Source organism: Phyllopteryx taeniolatus, chromosome 8 (assembly GCF_024500385.1).
Source record: "Phyllopteryx taeniolatus isolate TA_2022b chromosome 8, UOR_Ptae_1.2, whole genome shotgun sequence".
NCBI classification, from domain to species: domain Eukaryota; kingdom Metazoa; phylum Chordata; class Actinopteri; order Syngnathiformes; family Syngnathidae; genus Phyllopteryx; species Phyllopteryx taeniolatus.
In genome coordinates this window covers 20,035,424-20,052,675 of record NC_084509.1, presented here as the reverse complement: position 1 = coordinate 20,052,675, position 17,252 = coordinate 20,035,424, and the positions used below count along the sequence as shown (strand labels likewise).

Genomic DNA, 17,252 nt, shown 5'->3' with positions numbered 1-17,252 from the left:
TCAGGTTCATGGCACGTGCATACTGGCAAATTTTCAGAATCGGAGTTCATTCTAATATAAATGACGGGCTCCTACCCGGGAGCTGCATTCTGCATAAACTGTGCCCCTATTTCCCTATAAAAGGATGTCTGTCTGACGCATATCAGACAATACGCGAAGGTTTTACATCACACGATTAAAAAAATAAAGTCACAAGATATCGCCAAAACTTTAATAACCTTCTTAATCTTAATCCTATTTTCAAAAGGTTGGTATCATCAGAAAGCTTGCTAAACACAGAAACCAACATATAATAATCATGTTGAACATTTATAATGAATTCCAAAGTTAAATTAGCGAATATGGCACAAGACATACATATTCAAAAAAGAAAAATTATTCAAAAGCTGACATTGAACAAACGCTTTATACATTGATAAAATATATCGTAAGGAATAAATGTCGCACAGCAAAGAAGCATTTGTAGTTTATAAGGTTCATGAAATTAGCATTGAAAGTGACAGAAAATGTATGAGCCATATGCCGATCGGAGTACGTCACAATTCAATCACGCCAGCGGCGGTATGTGCTCAATCACATTTGCACATGCAGAAACACATACAAATATTGAAATCAGATTATCGTCGGGATTAGAAAGAACACTGAAGTCTTTGAAAAATTGGGAAATGCTAGCTGTCCGGTTCTTGGCAGTGAGGCAGCTCCACTACCACCGAATGTAATATTACTGAAGGAATAGCCACCAGACGACTCTAGTTGACAGTGGCCTCTCTGCCAGGCATCTTAATGACTGTCCTTTTTTGCATTCCAAAAGAATTATATTATACGTAGTTTGGGGCATACCCTGAATTTAGAGCATAAACAGTTGAGTTTTTTTTTCACACCAACTCAGGCTGGTCTGTCCTCCCTAAACCTTGTTGCATGAACTGATGAAGTCTGCTCTGTCGGATGAGAGGTAAAGCGTCGTGATGACTCCAGGACATGTGAGACCAAAATATTACTTGCGCCCTCACCATGAAGATCTCTGGGAGACGTCTCCCGACAACGTGACAACCAATTCACCCAAAAGCCGCTGATGTAGGCCTATATACAGTATATATATTTTTTAAATAAATATATAACGTAAGTGTGTGTGTGTGTGTGTATGTTCTGCGCAGCACCGACACCAGGACAGCCTTCAAATGAGGAAAACGCTAAATAAAATCCCAAATATTAGGGTGATTGTTCTGATATTTTCAGAGGTTTAAGTGGACATAGGTAGAGATGTCCATATAAATTTTGGTGACAATTGCTCGCAGTTGTGTGACATTAAGCATCTATATAAGAGGAAACATTTAACGTCCATAAAATCCGAAATATTGGGGCGATCGTTCTTGATATATGCAGAGATTGAAGTGACCATAAATGGAGAAGTCCACATACATTTTGGCAATGATTGATTTTAGACTTTACAATCAGTCGATTGTAAAGTCGATCAGTATCGGCCGATAATTAGCATTTTATGCTGATCGGCTGATCGGCTTTCATGTCATAATTTGCCGATCCGATCAATGACGTCATCGAACGGCTCCGCACAAGAAATTTAACGCCGCGTCGCCATTGCGTATGAATCCTCAAGCTAGTTTATTTGTAACCTTGTCACGTGTCTTGTGGCGCATTACTATAACTATCTGACAGCCAATAAAGTGTTTTTCATTCTTGTCGGTTAAAAAACACGCCATCGGTCTGGGACTATTTTGCGGTGTCTCAGACAAGTTATTTGCAGTCTGTGCACAACTGAAGTACGTTGTGGGGAACGTCATCTAAATGCTTCATAAGAAATTTAATCCGGCACCTTAAGAATGTACATAAGGAGGCGCATGCCGCGTTCAAGCAACGCAGCGTGTGGGAAAAAAGAAAAAGCCAAACGGACGCAAACTCTGGACAACACCCGTCCATATACAGTGAGAAAAGTTAGAGTAAACATGTCATTAACAGTATTTATTAAAGTGATTTAATTGCAATAAAGTAATTTAATTACAGTAAGTTAGCAACCCATTATTTCCGTCATGTTGTAATGTTGATCTGACCTAAACCTATGTCAGTGCCCAATCCTTGAATGCCCCCTAAAGGTCATTGATGTTTTAACTTTTGTCCAAAATTCTAGCGAATAATTGTGAGCTGGGATGGGCTGCAGCACGCCCGCGACCCTAAGCGGTACAGAAAATGGATGGATGGATTTATACAGTACTCTACAAGAAATGAACAAGTCATAAAGTCCACAAGTATATACACAATAAATGAACAAGTCATGTAAATGGACACATTGCTCCATCTTGATCGTTTTTTTAAACTTGATCGGTGATCGGCCCCAAAAATCCTGATCGTGTAAAGCCTAATTGATTGCAGTTTTGTTACAATCTACTTCAACGTTTTTCTTTATTAGTGAGCATAGAGTCACCAAAGGGTCTCCAATGCAATCGAACATCTTCAATTTCACCGCGACCCGGCTAGTCTCCGGGATACTCCAAGAGACGTCTCCAACCAGCGGAGACTCGAGTCACTATCTGGTTGCCAACTTGTCTCCAAGCCAGTGAGACAGGGATCTAATACAACCAGAACAGTCTAGTTGCGATTGATTGAATGCCCTGAGAATTAAATGACCTGGATGAATGAGAATATTCACAGGCATGTCAGGCAAACTTCATTTTATGAGCCAGGGAGATGAGCTTCCTTGCTTACACAAGTTGACAACAGTGAATTGGAGCAAAACTATAAAAAAAAAAGGAATGAAAGAAGACAAGAAAGGCACCATTACAACACGTCATGCGCAGTTACAATCTAAATTTAGAAAAGGCGCTTATGTCCCACCGGCATATCCTGCCACTATCGCATTAGTATTTTACCTGCAAACATCGCCAAATGTAATTGAACATTACCCACATATTACATCATCAAACAAAGATTATGCAATACTCACAGTCATTTCGTTTTGAAGGGACCACATAAACTGATGAAGACCAACCACGCAGTCAACGTTCAAATTCTGTTAGTCGACTGTTTCTACGGTGCCACAGGTTTTATGCTTGCAACTTTCAAAGAGGCAACAATATAAAGGCTGTTACAACAAATGACACATCAATCACTTCAAAGGTGTCTCAACAATGATGGCAGAACAAGGGGGGTGGAGACTTTTTATATCCCCTACAACCACAACTTATGTTTGTCACTGACAAACTCCATAGCCAGTGTTCAATAATGCACACTTTGTTAATGCTAAATAGTATTCTTTTGTGTACACATGTACATAAGTGCACATTACTGCTACCTGCAGCTTAAAAGAAGCGCAACTGTTTTTTGAATCGCTGACATTAAAAATATTTCAGAACTTCAAATTTTAAGAGATACCTTTTAGAATAATATATCACAGTTTGTTATAACATTTGGGTCTGAAAACCAAAATGTGTTGTCCTTCCTTTTATAATTGCTAATTAATGCTGTCTTAAGCATAATAAGCAGTAAAACTAAGCATGCTCATTTCATTGACAAGTTATTAACTATCTGACTGCAATCTTTAAAGTCAGAGAGCAACCAGGAGGCCCATGGTAGGCTTCTAGACTATAACAACAGCCTCTTTCTCCACATAACCGTTTATTTCCACCAACTCTGCCGCCCTATTACTAGAGCGTGTGCATATTATGAATTAATTAAAGCATGAAGAAATGGAAAAGTTTTACTTTCACAAACCCATTCCAACATAAAAAAAAACACTATAAGTTCAAAGTACCTCTGTTGGCTCACTCGGTCAATAATGTCAACAAGACATTCTGTTCTTCATTGATCTTAGCTGGACAGAGTCACCTCTTTGTCAAAGCAAAGGAAATAATGGTGTACAAAATGTTCGAATTCCAGCGGCGTCTCTTTGAGCTCAGCAGTAACTACAAACTGACTCTCCACCACTGTATTACAGTCCAACTCACATTACTGAGAGTCTGCATTGTTGACCAAGAGCAACACAGCCTAAATATAGTCAAAACCCACATACGATAGTTTGCAAGAGGGAGGGAAGGACCAAGAGAGACAGAGAGCATGCTCACAACCAGAAAGCCAGAAGAAGGAATGTAACTTTTCTTGGACAGTTTCCCAATACTGTAAATAAGAGGAATGAGATATGAGTCAATAAGCACAGGCGTATGAGCAGCTAAGGGGTGGGGTGGGGTGCAAAGAGAGACCGTTAATCTCGACGACACCTACCATGAGAGTCGTCCCCCTCTTGAGACCCACGATTCCCCATGTTGAATGTCTACCCGAGTGCAAAACTGCGTATGCACATCAAAATTGAGAGGGGGTGTTTTCAATGCCCCGTTTTACTTCTTCCTGCCCCCTCTACGGGTGTCCAGTCAAAATGATTTCTTTCAGTGTTGAATTCTACCTCTTCCAGCAAGTCTCAGCTTGACTCCTCCCTCTGAACTGAGCAGCTCCTTCAGTGCCAGACTTTTACACCCGAAGTGAAGGAAGGAATGTGACGGGAGGTCAATCCTGCCCAAAGCAAAAAGACTGTTCCATTGCACTAAACTATACACCACACCTGCAAAATAAATAAATAAAACAACACAAATGTGTACAATATTCTGTAGATTAAAAATACAAGGTGCAATAATGTTCACAATGTTGCTTTTATTTTACTTGATGTTTATAAATAACAGCTTTTTTTAAATCTCATCTGGTTTATTTTGTTAATGGTTGTTCTTTTCCTTGTATTATATATTAATGTTTGCTGATGTAACAAGTGGATTTCCCCTGCAGTTGGATTTTCCCGCCAACCTTTAATTTTTTTCGAGCTCTCTCTCTCCCACAAAAGTACATTGGCAGGAAAGGTGAACTGTTGGTGGGCATTACGACCACAGCAGCCCTATGGAAATGCAATGGCTTATATTCATGTGCATACAGTGGGAGAAAAAACAATTGTGCAAGTTCTCCTCCTTAAAAAGATGAGAGAGGCTTGTAATTTTCATCATAGGTATACCTCAGACATTCAAACAACAAAGGCATGAAAAAAGGTGACAAAAAAATAAAAAACATTGTAGGGGGTGTCTGGAGGGATCCCCCGGGCTCCCGCAGAGAATGCTTTTCATTTTAACATAAATTAAGCAATCTACAAGACTCTGAAGAGTATAATAAGGCAAAATAAATGTTCTTTACGCAGAAAAACATTTACACCGCTCAAGTACATATTGATGTACAAATTTAGGATTACAATTTAATTTTCCTCATTTCATTGCTTTTTTGTTTTGTCCTCCAACTTGAGCCAGGCCCATATCCACCTGCACCTGATGCCAGCTTCAAGCTGTGCCACATGAATAGCATCCTCCTCTTTAAGCGCTCTCATTCTGGAAAAGAAGACTACAATCAGTCTTTTTCACTTCATTTTTCACTATTACCAACTTCAAAGGCTAATCCCAAATGCATCCTCCAGGAAAATATTAAGTACAATATTTTTCTGTTTTTAATTGGCCATTGCTAAATTTGGAGTTAGTTCATTCTGTGTTGTGACATAATCCCTAACATGGCTCCGTTGCTTAATACATTTAACTTTAACATCCATAAACTAATTAGATAAATGTAGGCGCGTTTCCTAATTAAGACAAGATGTACTAGCGGATCAACTGTCGCCGATGTTACGTGTGCTTCGCTGTTCCACTGGGACCACGACCAGGGTCACGACCCGCAGAACCTCAACACAAAAATACAAAAGACCAGTGCAACAAATACGACTGGCTGATCTGATGAGCAAAAATGTTGCTTAAACATAAGAGTAGCATTAGAGGATGTCCGCTCTTAGAGGTGGGTAGAGTAGCCAAATATTGTACTCAAGTAAGTACAATAACTTGACTTGACAATAATGTGAGTAAAAGTAGAAGTAAAAAGTAGTCCTCCAAAAAATTACTTTAGAGTAAAAAGTACAGCGTGAAATAATTACTCAAGTACTGAGTAAATAGTGACTAACTTCTGATTTTTTTAACCACAGCATGAACATCAAAAATTACAAAATAAAATGCAAATTCTGCAAATTCTGATGTTGCCGTGTGTGTATGCACAGTCAAAACTACAACAAAACATCTGCAATTTACTGCACGGCATTTTCTCAAGTTATAAGTGAGATGAAACATCCACGTTTGGGCAGACAGTGCCAGACAAATACTACAATACATGAAAGCTGTCGTTTTTGTTCGGCTAAATGTAAACACGACACCATTGCCTTCATGGTAACGACGACCTTCCCAACATAGCCGTCACATAGGCACGACGATCGGCCGGCCTGGCTTATCTAGTTTTAATACTTATGCCCGGGAAGCCCAATAGAAGACGACGTAAGAGGTCATGTGACTTTCTTGTGTCGTTTGATTGGTGAACGAGACTTAAACGTCACTAGCACTTAAACTGGATTGGAACAAACAGCGCCAATGCGGAAGTCTAAGTCATAGTCTCGCTCACGAAATAGTTGATAAATAAGCAATAATTGATAAATAAAAGTAGCGACCAACATTTAGATCATTGTAATGGAGTAAAAGTACCATTACTTCTTAACAGCAGAAGCGGCGGAAGTGTTTTTTCTGGTCTCGTCAACTCCTGTGATTTATCCAAAGCCAAGTCCCAAGTGCACCGGCGGAACCTCAGGCCGATGCGCCAGCATATTAGTCCGCCAGAGAGTAATATTCACAATTACATCTCTGTGTGGATGGTGGATGTGTGGAATGCATCTAGCTGCCAGCGCTGAAGGAGTACAAAACAGTCAATGATGACAGCGACCCCACCCTCTCAGAAAAACTCATCGCATCTGTACGATTCACGGAAATGGCCTATTTTGAGTTCAAAACGGCGAATTTTGCCGAAAGGAGACCGATTTGCATGTACAACCCCAATTCCAATGAAGTTGGGACATTGGGTTCAACATAAATAAAAACAGATTACAATGATTTGCAAATCATGTTCAACCTATATTTCATTGAATACACCACAAACTGATAAACTTTATTGTTTTTAGCAAATAATCATTAACTTTGAATTTTATGGCTGCAACATGCTCCAAAAAAGCTGGAACAGGGTCATGATTACCACTGTGTTATAACACCTTTTCTTTTAACAACATTCAATAAACGTTTGGGAACTGAGGACACTAATTGTTCAAGCTTTCCCATTCTTGCTTGATGTACAGCTTCAGCTGTTCAACATTCCGGGGTCTCCGTTGTCGTATTTTACGCTTCATAATGCGCCACACATTTTCAATGGGAGACAGGTCTGGACCACAGGCAGGCCAGTCTAGTACGTGCAACTCTTTTACTACGAAGCCATGCTGTTGTAACACGTGCAGAATGTGGTTTGGCATTGTCTTGCTGAAATAAGCAGGGGCGTCCGTGAAAAAGACGTTGCTTGGATGGAAGCATATGTTTCTCCAAAGTCTTTATGTACCTTTCAGGATTAATGGCGCCTTCACAAATGTATAAGTTACCCATGCCATTGGCACTAACACAGCTCCATACCATCACAGATGCTGGCTTTTGAACTTTGCGTCCATAACAGTCCGGATGGTTCTTTTTCTCTTTGGCCCGGATGACACAACTTCCACAATTTCCAAAAACAATTTGAAATGTACACTCGTCAGACCACAGAACACTTTTCCACTTTGCATCAGTCCATCTTAGATGAGCTCGGGCCCAGAGAAGCCGGCAGCGTTTCTGGATGTTATTGATGAATAGCTTTTGCTTTACATAGTAGAGTTTCAAGTTGCACTTACGGATGTCACGGGCATTCAATGGTGGTTTTCGCCCTTGCCGCTTACATGCAGTGATTTCTCCAGATTCTCTTAACTTTTTGATGGTATTATGGACCGTAGATGATGAAATCCCCAAATTCCTTGCAATTCTACATTGAGGAACATTGTCCTTAAACTGTTCGACTATTTTCTCACGCACTTGTTCACAACGAGGTGAACCTCGCGCCATCTTTGCTTGTGAATGACTGAGCAATTCAGGGAAGCTACTTTAATACCCAATCATGGCACCCACCTGTTCCCAATTAGCCTGTTCTCCTGTGGGATGTTCCAAACAGGTGTTTGATGAGCATTCTTTCTCAGTCTTTTTTGCCACCTGTCCCATCTTTTCTGAAACGTGTTGCAGCCATAAAATTCTAAGTTAATGCGAATTTGTTAAAAACAATAAAGTGTATCAGTTTGAATGTCATATGGTCAGATGAAACCAAAATAGAACTTTTTGGTAAAAACAACTTGTCGTGTTTGGATGTGAGAGAATGCTGAGTTGCATCCAAAGAACACCATACCTTCTGTGAAGCATAGGGGTGGAAACATCATGCTTTGGGGCTGTTTTTCTGCAAAGGGACCAGGACAACTGATCAATGTATAGGAAAGAATGAATGGGGCCATGTATCGTGAGATTTTGAGTGAAAACCTCCTTCCATCAGCAAGGGCATTGAAGATGAAACGTGGCTGGGTCTTTCAGCATGACAATGATCCCAGACACACCACCCGGGCAATGAAGGAGTGGCTTCTTAAGAAGCATTTCAAGGTCCTGGAGGGACCTAGCCAGTCTTCAGATCACAATTCCATCGAAAATCTTTGGAGGGAGTTGAAAGTCTGTGTTGCCCAGCGACATCCCCAAAACATCACTGCTCTAGAGGAGATCTGCACGGCGGAATGGGCCAAAATACCAGCAACAGTGTGTAAAAAAAACTTGAAGACTTAGAAAACGTTTGACCTCTGTCATTGCCAACAAAGGGTATAGAACAAAGAGATGAACTTTTGTTATTGAGAAAATACTTATTTCCCACCATAATTTGCTAATAAATTCTTTAGAAATCAGACAACGTGATTTTATGGATTTTTTCCCTTCATTTTCTCTCTCATAAGTGAGGTATACCTATGATGAAAATTCCAGGCCTCTCTCATCTTTTTAAGTGGGAGGAGAAATAGGCTGTTGTGTGACTTTAATGAGCGCTCCGCTTGACTGACTGGGAGCATTTCCTGCCGAGAAGCTGCTTATATAGAGGAAAGGCGGACATGACTGAGGACAGCATGCGGACGTAAAGGGGAAGGGTGCGGGTGACAGAGGAAGCTAAAGACACGCCCCCAGTAGGTATATACTTCCGGTATGCGCATCGGTTTGGGTAAGGACCCCCGAAAATGGCACCTACGAAGAGACACGCTTATGAAGCACAGTTTAAACTGCAAGCTATTAGTTACGCGGAGGAACATGGGAATCGAGCAGCCGCGAGAGAATTCAAGATCAACGAATCCATGGTTCGCAAGTGGAGGAAGCAGGAAAACGAGTTTCGCCAAGTCAAGAAGAGAAGAAGAAGAAGCTGAGTTTCCATGGAAACAAGACGAGGTGGCCCGAGTTGGAAGACCAACTCGAGCAATGGATTAATGAGCAGAGAACAGCCGGGAGAAGCGTCTCTACAATCACCATTCGACTGAGGGCAATAACGCTTGCAGAAGAAATGAAAATCGAACATTTTCAAGGAGGTCCGTCTTGGTGCTTTCATTTTATGAAACGGCACCATTTATCCATCCGGGCAAGGACTACTGTGGCGCAGCAAATTACGGCGGATTACAAGGAAAAACTGGCCATCTTCCGCACCAACTGCAGTAAAAAGATTGCCGACAAACACATCCAGCCCAACCACATCACCAACATGGACGAGGTGCCGCTCACTTTCAACATCCCCGTGAACCACACTGTAGAGAAGAAGGGGACCACCACGGTAGCAATACACACAACGGGGCACGAGAAGTTGGCTTTTACTGTTGTGCTTGGCTGCCATGGCAATGGACAGAAACTGCCACCGATGGTGATTTTTAAGAGGAAGACCCTGCCTAAAGAAAAGTTTCCAGCCGAAGTCATCGTTAAGGCCAATCAAAAGGGCTGGATGGACGAAGAGAAAATGAGAGAGTGGCAGAGTGAGGTGTACTTAAACAGACCGGATGTTTTTTTCCACACTGTCCCTGATGATCTGTGACTCCATGCGCGCCCATCTCACAGCCACTGTGAAAAAACAAGTGCAACTAAGACTGGGAGGCAACGGTGGGCGAGTCACGCCACCATATGTGAATGGATTGTGGATGCCTGGGCTAAGGTATCTGCTTTGACTGTTGTCCGAGCCTTCGCGAAAGCCGGCGTCATTGCCAAACAGCCTCCCGGCAACGAGACTGACTCTGACAATGACGAGAGGGAACCCGGCGTGTTTGTTGGAGAACTTGCCCAGCTGTTCATTTCGGATACAGAAGATGAGGACTTTGATCGATTTGTGGATGAGGATTGATCAAAAGATAACGTGATTACATTGTTACCAATGTCACCAAAAAACATCAACAATATTGTTTTTTTTAACGTTTTGGGGAAAATACATTGTTCTAAAAAATGTGCTACTTTGGCAGGGCTAAACAATATATTGAGATAGAGCTCGAGCAACGAATAACACAACAATATTGTACAAACAATATAAAAGATAACGATTAAAGAGTAACAACTGTAATGAAAATCTGGATTATAGCTCGACCATGAAGCAAGAACCGAGATCTAGCGGAGGATTAATGTATCTGTATTCCGTGATGATAATTTGCAGGGACTCATAGTTTCCATGACATGTGCAACCCAGGACTCGCATAGTCGCATAGTCTGTAAAATTATCTATGCACAATGATGCTGGTTTTTAATGCAGTGCTATCTGTGGGGTCTAAGGTTACGGGCATTCAATGTTGGTTTTCAGCCTTGTCGCTTACGTCAGAAGTTTCTCCTAATTCTCTGACTCATTGATATTATGGAAGGTAGATGATGAAATCTTTGAATTCCTTGAAATTGTACGATAATAAACGTTCTCAAACCTTTGCTCACGCAGTTGTTCACAAAGTGGTGAATATCGGCCCATCCTTGCTTGTGAACAACTGAGGCCTTTCAGTGATGCTCCTTTTATACCCAATCATGGCACTCACCTGTTTCCAAGTAACCAGTTCACCTGTGGAACTTTCCAAACAGGTGTTTTTTGAGCATTCCTAAACTTTCCCAGTCCTTTGTTGGTCCTGTCCAAACTTTTTTGGAATGCGTTGCAAACATAAAATTCAAAATGACTGAATATTTGCCAAAAAAACAATCACGTTCATCAGTTTGAACATTACATTTCAATTGAATATGGGTTTAAAATGATTTGCAAATCATTGTATTGTTTTTATTTATGTTTTACACAACGTCTGGGGGGGTGGAAAAAAAATAAATAATAATGTATTATTATTATTTTTTTTTTAAAAACAGGCACGGTGGGCGACTGTTTAGCACATCCACCTCACAGTTCTGAGGTCCTGGGTTCAAATCTGGCCTTCCTGTGTGTTGAGTTTGCATGTTTTCCCTATGCCTGCATGGGTTTGTTCCCACATTCCAAAATCATACATAGTAGGTTAATTTAAGACTAAATTGAGTGAACGTGAGTGCAAACGGTAGTTTTTTTTTATGTGTGCCCTGCGATTGGCTGGCGGGTTTTCAGGGTGTATCCCGCCTCTCACCCAAAGTCAGTTGAGTTAGGTGCCAGCACACCCGTGACCCTTGGATAACCGGTTCGGAGAATGGATGGATGCACAATGTCTCAACTTCATTGGAACTAGGGTTTGTAATATTTGCTATTCACTGACACTCAATAACCTCTAGAGGCTGCCACCAAACCTAGCAGGAGGTGAGAGAAGAGCAACTGAACAAACATTTAATATGCAATGTTTGATGCAGAACCTTAGCCATACGTTATTCAGTCTGTGAGTGGCTCGGATGCGGCTCTATCCACTTACCATAACTACCATATTCGGCTGGGCTTGTGGCTGGGTAGAAACCTGGGGTTCCAGCTAGTACTGGGTATTGGGGTGTGGCCACGTAGGTTGGTGAACGGTACTAAAACAAAAAAACATGTATAACATAGGGTCAGGAGGAGAGTAATTGCAATTGGAAAGTGATAAAGTGAGTTATGATTATCTGCATCGATACCAGTATTGTATCGGCACTGATACTATACAGCTGTACTCATACTCGTAAAAATGGCCTTACACAACGACACCAGTACCACTTTGCCAGCCTGACATCCACCTTCCGGGCAGGTGGAGTAAGAGCCTTGCCAGTCGTGTGACGATATTTTAAGGTACAACAATAATACACCAAAACAGTCACTCCTCTATCGCGTGCCGTCCGGCAAACACCAAGTTTCTTGAGCCCCGTCACCTGCTCCGCTATGCGCTGCTTGGCCATGGTCGAGCCAGCCGCACTCCCGTCACGAAGCTGCAGCAGAGGAGGGCTGGGCGGGCAAGCGAGCACAGTGGAGGAGGACGTGCCATGAGATGTTAAAATGTCAGTCATGTCAAAAGAATTTGTCTCAAAAAGTGTTATATTTGAGTGTAACTTATGTCATGTTCAGGAAAAGTTTGGGTTTTTGAACAATATTTGATGAAAATGAAACATTCCCATCACAATTGCAAGACGTTATGGCATTATCAAGTATCGATACTTGGGATCGGCGTGTACTCGTAAAGTGTAAATACCTGTACTTGTTTTCGGTCTGGACAAAAAAAAAGTATCGGTGCAACCAGAGTGCTATTCAGCAGTGAGGAAATATCAATTGAAAAAGGAAACGCGGCGAGAGCTGACACTAGGGTGGCCCTAATTTTTGAACTTTTAAATGTTCATGCTTTCACCTCACCAATATGTTTGAGTAAATAAAAAATAATTGGGACAAAATTGTACCAATATTAATCAATAGTAGAGGTTACTCAAGACCATTGACGTTTTACACATATACTATGATATGCATAGTACATAGCATCATTTCTCGTGTATAATGCTAATCCCCCCCCCCCCTCGCAAAAAACAATTCTAGTCAATGGTGCACATTATACATAGGTATAAGGAAATTATTATTTATTATTTTTTTTTTTTTAAATAAAAAATATTTCACATTGTATAAATGTATGCTGTCACCAAGGGGTTGTGTAAAAGGTGTACACCAGGGGTCCCCAAACTTTTTCCTGTGAAGGCCACATAACTTTTCCCTTCTCTGATGGGGGGCCGGGGTCAGTTTGTAACAGAAAAAGTGTGACGATCGCAGGGGTGCCTAAAGATAAACATGTATTGTTTTCCAGAAAGCAACACATAACCAAATATTAATAACCCTTTCCAGGATCTTCACAGAAAAAAAAAAGTCAGGAAATACGTACAAATGTATTCTGCTGAGCTAACAGTCCACCTTTTAGCTTTGAGCGTTTGTCTGCTCACATTTGGCCTTGCAAGCTATCCTACTTGTCTTTGTGATGGGATTCATAGTGTCGCGCAGATTGTATTCTTTGAATACCACCACCGCCTCTCGACAGATGAGACAAACAGCCTTTTCTTTGTATTGAACAAATAATAATTGTTTGTCCACTGCAGGTTAAATACCCTGCATTCTGAATAAATTTTTCTCTTTCCTAACGTTTTCGCCTTCGCCTTTTCGGGGGGGTGGGGGGGGGGGGTGTTCAGATAGGGGCACAGACTGCAGAAGGGTGGAATAGAATGTCGCGTTCTATTCGTGTATTAGTCTCAATCGCGTGGCCAGACTGAAAAAAAAAATAAATGCGTCTCTGGTATTGTTCAGGGGACCGGGCCGAATGTGGAGGCGGGCCGTATACGGCCCACGGGCCGAGACCACTGGTGTACACTATGATTGACAGAGTACATTACGGTAAATGGCCGCTGCTCACCAGAGCACCCTGACGTCCTCGTGTCAGTCGCCATATTGCTATTATTATCTGTTGCTACTGCACTAGACGGCATAAATGCTCCCTCCTGAGTTTGTTATACCGTCAACCTAAGGTAGGAAATGTCTATGAATAGGACTAGTTACTCAGCTGCCTTTAAACAAAAACTTGTTGCTGAAGATGTAGGAAACCATTGAGTAGCACGGCAGTTCAATGTCCATCCATCCATTCACAACACCGCTTATCCTTCTCAGGGTCGCTGGAGCCTATCCCAGGTGACTTCGGGAGAAAGGCGGACTACATCCTAAACTGGTCGCCAGTCAGTTGCAGGGCACATGTACACACGGAATACCACTCACACTCACATTCACACAGTTACTAATTGTGAACTGAACCCACCTCTCACTTTTTTTGGAGAAATAGCCAAGATTTAGAACTGTGAAGAAACTCCCTGAATGTCTAAAACTTGGTGGAAAACTAACTGCAAGTGTTTGCCTTTCAAAACAGCCACAATAGCCATTGTCTAATGCCAAGACACTAGGTTATTAAATACTTATGCAGAGCAAAACATATTTGAAGATGGGCTGACAAATTTGACTTAAAACAAACAAAAAAACTTCAAATGTTTGAATTGTGAGCACACGTGTATTAATCATCTTTTGCCGGATAGCAATTACAATCAACATAGTTGTTGTATTATTAGCAATTTAGAGGTAAGAAATTTGATGTATTCATCATAAATCTTTCAGGGATTGTGATCTTCTCAATGTGGCCAAAGCAGCTGCAGTCAAAAAGTCTAAATAAGATGTGTTTCTTTTTAGAGTTCAAAAAGTCACGATTTTCAACCCATCTATAGTCAAACAGTAAAATTCTTTTGTGAACAGCCAGCACAACTACTTCAACACCCCAACTCCCCGGAGTTTTGACTCTACCTGTCCTGGTATAAAAAAGGCTGCCCCCTGTGGAGAGCTCGGGAAGGGCAATTGTTGTCCTGGGATCATCATCATTTGGGAACCAGGGGCCGGCTGGTAGACATGAGTGGGAGTTACAGGCCGAGGTGCACTGCTGGGTGGAACACCTCGAGGCCCACTGCTGAAAGGCAAGCTTGTTCTGTTGGTATAGTAGGGCTAGAGGGTAGACAGGAGAAAATCCAAAAAGGAGGACCAGATGGGAAGGACAGAGGGAGAGAAAGCAAAGTGAGGCCACAGACCAACGAGACACTACAAAGCCATATTACGGGAGGGAGAGAAACATGGATAGAAATATGAGATGGTAAACCGAGACAAAAGAGAGATGTTTATTATAATTGGTCAACTTTCTGGAAAGCAAAAATAAAAATGTCCCATTCAATTGACTATTACTTATTTGATATTAGCCCTAGGCCAAGCGGAGTGGCCTGACTAAGCCTGATGGCTGCATAGTTGGCTCATGAATCCATGGCTTAACTGCCTGAAGATAAAAAGATGCCTCTCACTGATATTCTGCTGCTGACCTGGGAAATGACTGCTCTAACCAGCAAAATTAAATCAAGCCAGAAAAGTCAAAAAATGACAGTCAAGGCACACCCCCCTCAAGACAGTGAGAATGGGGAAAGAAAAAGGCAGAATAAATAGTTACCTGTAGAGATCTGAAGCTTCCCTTTAGCAGCAAAAACAAAAATCACAGAGATGCATTAACTGGAAGCAATAAGGTGGGACAGTTTGAGAGAAAAGCCCACCACAGTCAGTCAAAGCAAAGCAGCCAGAAACATTCTCCACTGTGATCAAGCTGTGACGTAACAACCCTCATACAGCGAATGATTGACTAGTAGTAGTACAGGAGGTACCCAGTATAAAACTCAGAGGGAAGAAAGGTGATTTTTTTTTTTATCTTCAAGTTACTTTTACACACACACACATATATTTTTTTTTTTATTTTTATTTTTTTGCTGTTTAATAGTTTGAGGTGTCACAAAAGAAAAAACAAAAAAATATGCTAGCGTAAAGGTCACTGTACTGCTTTCACAAAAAGACTGTTTTCTCCTCTTTCTGCTGCTCTGTTTGTGGTGAAACCAACCCATATTCTACTGCTGATTACTGAAGAATGAAAAAGGTAGAAACAAACTTTTTTTTTTACTGGTGAAGGAGGAGAGTCTACTCTTTTGGTAGGTTCGGTGCTTATATTGAACACAGTATTCTGTGGGTCTTGAAAGATCAGTCAAAATGCTCTTGCATGGCTGGCAATACGGGGAACTTTGTTTAGAAAATGGCAGGCAGTGAATTGGTTAACTAACTGGCTACGATCATGGCAATATTTTGTGTTGTGTTCATTAAAATGTTTACTGTTATAGGTCACTGGCAAAATATTAGTCAGCTACAATGGATATAAAAACTCCACACACCTGTGTGCAAATGCCAGGTTTTTGTGGAATTTCAAAAATGAGACCAAGATAAATAATTTCAAAACATTTTCCACCATTAATGTGACCCATAACGTGTACATATCAAGTAATAAAAAAATGAAATGGGGAAAAAAATATAAAAACATAAAATAACCTGGTTACATAAACATGCTCAACCTCAAACTAATACTTTGTTGCAGCACCTTCGGCTTTTAATACAACACTCAGTCTTTTGGGGTAAGAGTCTATCAGTGTGGCAAATCTATGATAATATGATGTCCCTTTTCTTTGCAAAAACACTCCATCTCTTTCAGATTACGAGGTCATCTCCTATCCACAACGCTCTTCAACTCACAAATCAACTCACAAATGTTCGATCGGATTCGGGTGTGGAGTCGAGCTGAGGCATTCCAAAACCCTAATCTTCTTCTGGTGATAGCTGCAGATGTGTGCTTTGGGTCATTGTCATGCAGGAAGCTTTCTAGCATAAACATCAAGGTTTTGTGCAAACATGTTATTTGGAACTGTTAATAATTCCCTCCACCTTGACTAAGGCACCAGTTCCAGCTGAAGAAAAAGAGCCTGAAATCATGATGCTGCCACCAACATGCATCACTCTAAGTATGGTCTTCTTTTGGTGATAAGCAGTGTTGTTTTTGCACCAAACATATAATTTGGAATTACACAAGTACAACTTTGGTTTCACCTAACCATAACACATTTTCCCAATTGTGTTTGAGAGATTTTAAGTATGTTTTTGCAAAATTATTGGATGTTTTCTTTTGTAAGATAAGGCTTCAGTCTTGTAATCCTACTCAATAGCCAAGAACAATAAAAAAGATGGGAGATTGCCGTCACATGTACTAAACAGCTAGTACTTGCCAGAAATTCCTGCAACTCCTTCAGTGTTTTAATTTTCACCTCTTGGCAGTCTCCCTGACCAATTTTCATTTCATTTTTTCATCTATTATAGAGGGGTGTCCTGTTCTTGGTATTTTCATTGTTGTGCCATATGTTTTCCACTTGATGATTACTGTCTTCTCTGTGTTCCATGGCATATTTAATGCCTTGGAAATTCTTTTGTACTGTTCTCCTGACTGAAACCTTTGAACAATGTGA

At 41.1% G+C, this 17,252-nt stretch overlaps 1 protein-coding gene across 14 annotated transcripts in view; it reads right to left on the bottom strand.

Annotated features, from left to right (window-relative positions):
* Window positions 1-17,252, bottom strand: part of LOC133482742 (eukaryotic translation initiation factor 4 gamma 1-like) — a 61,211-nt gene that overhangs the window by 32,912 nt on the left and 11,047 nt on the right. For 4 of the 14 annotated variants that reach the window (XR_009789918.1, XM_061783192.1, XM_061783194.1 and 1 more), the window contains 3 exons: window positions 15,371-15,391; window positions 14,686-14,880; window positions 11,822-11,921 (listed from right to left, as the gene is read on the bottom strand). The exons of 1 other annotated variant lie outside the window; for it this stretch is intronic. Coding sequence is in view for 11 of the 13 variants with exons in the window: in XM_061783192.1 (XP_061639176.1) it covers window positions 11,822-11,921; window positions 14,686-14,880; window positions 15,371-15,391 (316 nt within the window). In the remaining 2 variants the exon portion in view is untranslated. Of the gene's footprint in view, window positions 1-2,956; window positions 3,047-4,230; window positions 4,370-11,821; window positions 11,922-14,685; window positions 14,881-15,370; window positions 15,392-17,252 lie in introns of those variants that run through there. 9 more of the 14 variants (XM_061783200.1, XM_061783201.1, XM_061783202.1 and 6 more) reach the window with 4 other exon arrangements.